The 3612-nt window shown below is 26.8% G+C and overlaps 2 protein-coding genes across 2 annotated transcripts; both read left to right on the top strand.

The window, feature by feature from the left end:
• Window positions 1–19: 19 nt before the first annotated feature.
• On the top strand, window positions 20–2200 carry LOC112689680. Its single transcript, XM_025563514.1, has one exon. It carries the CDS (start codon window positions 788–790, stop codon window positions 2198–2200), a length of 1413 nt encoding a protein of 470 aa, XP_025419299.1. The 5' UTR covers window positions 20–787.
• An 870-nt stretch (window positions 2201–3070) lies between these two features.
• On the top strand, window positions 3071–3554 carry LOC112689681 (the record flags this gene model as incomplete). The annotated part of the gene is made up of 2 exons (XM_025563516.1): window positions 3071–3212; window positions 3304–3554. Coding segments are annotated over 2 exons (384 nt in total), but the record flags the coding sequence as incomplete, so codon positions are not given.
• Window positions 3555–3612: the final 58 nt, after the last annotated feature.

Here is a 3612-nt window from a genome sequence, read left to right as displayed (position 1 = left end):
AAAAAAACAACATGCATAGAAAAAATTGTATGAGTAAATCTACTAAACGAAGGAGATTGTTGGAAGAAACGGCAAATGTATTAGACAATTTTCTTGAAATTCCTCCATTAACAAGTCCTTTGAGTGTATGTGTTTCTAATGTGTCAGTTAATGACGATTTAGAGGACAATTCTGATTTAAATGGTATTGAGAGAAATATAAGTCCAGCATCTGCATCTCATCGTTCCAATGTTATAAAAACTATCAATATTAATGAAAACATATTAAATAAAGAAATTAATAATTTAGAAAAAATTTACCAGGGACAATTCAAATTGTGTATATAGTGTTGATGATAGAAGTGAAACATTTGAAAACTTTCAACAATTAGATATGAAGAGTGAATTAAGTAAATGGGCGGTTGAGTATAACGTACCAAATAATACACTGTCTGGTTTATTAAAAGTTTTAAAAAAAACATGATTGTTTTAGTAGTTTTCCCAGTGATGCTAGGACTATTCATCAAACTAATACTAATACTCCATATAGCCAACCTATACAAATTAAAACTGTATCACCTGGTATATACCATCATTTTGGATTAGCAAATGGAATACAACAAACTATAGACAAATGTTTTTCTGATGAAACTATTAAGTTAGTAATTGGAGTTGATGGTCTGCCCTTAGCTAAAAGTTCCGGCAGTACTTTTTGGCCTATCTTAGGTTATATAAGGCAATTTAACCAAACTGTGTTTCCTATAGGAATTTATTGGGGTCATGAAAAGCCTGGTGATAGTAATATTTTCATGAATGATTTTATAGAAGAGGTTAGGGATCTCATTTTAAATGGAATTACTGTTGAATTATTTAATAAAGATAAACAATTAGTAAATTTAAAAAAAAAAATTGCAATTGATGCATTTTGTTGCGATGTTCCCGCAAAGGCATTTTTATTAAAAACAAAGGGTCATACTGGCTTTTATTCTTGTTCTAGATGTTCAGTACAGGGTACTTTTTTACTTCGACGTGTTTGCTTTCCAGATTTAGAATGTTCAAAAAGAACTCACCAAGATTTTTTAAATAAAATTCAAGAACAACATCACACTCCAGGTCATATTACTAATATAATTAATATCCCTGATATTGATGTTGTTCAAAACTTTTCTATTGATTATATGCATTGTGTTATTTTGGGAGTTATGAAAAAAATGCTTATGCTATGGAAAGGAAGTGGTGAAATTGGTAGAGTAGGTGTAAATAAACAAAAATTACCCTCCAACTTAGTTAAACAAATATCTACTCGTCTAATATCATTAAAAAAATATATACCTTCTGATTTTAGTAGAAAACCTCGGAGTTTAGATGAATTAAGTCGATGGAAAGCAACTGAATTAAGGCAATTTTTGCTATATACCGGACCTGTAGTGCTTTATTTACAAGTGTCAAAAAAAATTTATTACAATTTTCTTTACTTAAATGTGGCTATGACTATATTCTTAAGTCCCAATTTTAACCACCTTGCATTAGATGCTCAGGCTTTAATGGTAAATTTTGTTAAACAGTTTGGTAAATTATATGGTAATAAATTTATATCTAACAATGTACATTCATTAATTCACTTATATGATGATTATGAAAAATATGGTTCACTAGATCAGGTCAGTTGCTTCAAGTTTGAGAACTATATGAGTAAATTGAAAAAAATGGTTAGAAAAAATGAAAAGCCTCTCCAACAAGTAGTAAAAAGATATTGGGAACAATGTAACCTCAAATTTGACCATGAAACTACAATGTATTTCAACAATGATAATATTAGACCAAAGTTTGAAAAATTACACACTGAAGGTCCTTTAATTAGAGATATGGCTTCACCACAGTATAAAATATTAATCTTAGAAAAAATAATTATAAAAATTCATTCTGATTCTGATTCATATGCAAGTGTAAACACCAATGGAGAAACTAACATTATTAAGATAGTAAATATTTGTTATAATTCACTCTTGAAAAAAGAAGTTATATTAGGTAGAAAATTTGAAACTGTAGAATGTTTCTTTAAAAAACCAATAAAAAGTTCTGACATAGGAGTATATAAAATTAGTAATTATTCCAAAAAAGTTGAAATGTGGAATATTGGTGATTTAAAAGTTAAATATGCTGTGTTACCTATTGATGAAAATGTGTCTGTAGGTACACCAATTATTCATTTTAATAATTAAATAGTAAAATAATTAGTGAAGTAAAAAAGGCCAAGTGATGTAAGTATGTAACTCACAAAAATATTTTTTTTTTTGAGTAATCAAAATGCAAATAATTACCTAGTTTTTTTGGAAAAAAGTTTACAAAAAAATTATTTGTGTTATATAATTTGTAATGTGAATTTATTATGTCTTATAAATATATATTGTAGTCAATTAAAATATTAATTTTATTGTTAGTTTCAATTGCACCACTTGGATTTTCTTCACCTCTTATTATTTAATAATAATATTTGTACATATTTTATACATACATACCTATCTATTATATTAAAATTTGTCTCAATTCTCAATTTTAGTTTAAGGTTCATAGTAGTACAAATTATTATTTGTATTAGATAAAAATGTGGGCAATAGTTCATTTCTTGGACAACAACAGTGTGGAAAGTGTTCCTATTCATTGGATTGTAAACGACAGGTGTGCTTGGCCCAAAAATAGTCACAATATACATAAACTAAGAACAAGCTGTGTGAAAACCAATGAATTTGAATTTAACTTTTATCGCATAAGAGTTCTTTCAAATAACATTAGTGAGTATAATCAATAAGTATTACTTGTAAGGAATATCACTAACTTTATCTTTAAGTTTATAATATACAGATTATATTTGTATATATTTTGTAAGTTGAGGACAATAACATAATCTGTGTAGTGCAAGGTCGTAACTGAAAACAATGTTTTTTTGATGGGGGTCCAAGATTTTTTCAACATTCTTTATACAATATTATAGTTAATAAACCTACTAAAATTGTTCTAGGTATTTTTAAAAAAATGTCCTGTAATGTACCTATTCTGTACAATTTTGTAAATTAAATACTTAATAACTATACATTTTGTTCATAGAATCTTTAATAGAAGCAGAAGAAAAAGTCCTTACTGCACAATACACATCAGACATATCTGACGGTTCTTCGACAAAACAACATAAACGCAAAAGAGAAATTGATTCAATCAAGTTCACTCATGAAACTGGTATGCTATTTTTGTGTTTAAAGGTTTTTTTTATATTATAATTATGGATTTAAAAATAATATTAACGGATTTGAATGTGAAATTTTAATAGGTCACTCTAATATCATAAGAACTAAAAAGGGCAAAATTAGTACTTCAGATGATACTAAGCATTCAAAATTAAAAACTAAAGTATATAAATCAAAAGCTTTATTGACAAAAGTACAATCATCAGAATCAGATGACAATATGTCAGACATCTGTAAGCATTTCATTATATTTCAATTAAATACCTTTGTGGTAATTTTCTTAAGTATACCTTTATTGATTCATCATAAATTAATTGTTCTTTAGGTTATTTGTATATTGATACTATTTTAATAGTACTTTGTAGATGACTCATTATTTATAATAAAGACTT

The sequence above is a fragment of the Sipha flava genome, unplaced genomic scaffold (genome assembly GCF_003268045.1).
Source record: "Sipha flava isolate LNK unplaced genomic scaffold, YSA_version1 46269_pilon_pilon, whole genome shotgun sequence".
NCBI lineage: Eukaryota > Metazoa > Arthropoda > Insecta > Hemiptera > Aphididae > Sipha > Sipha flava.
Note: the sequence above shows the minus strand (reverse complement) of the source record. Positions and strands in the feature narration are given on the sequence as shown.

What these genes read in the sequence shown, in the direction of transcription:
- LOC112689680 (XM_025563514.1), top strand. Translation starts at nt 788, where the DNA reads ATGAATGATTTTATAGAAGAGGTTAGGGATCTCATTTTAAATGGAATT.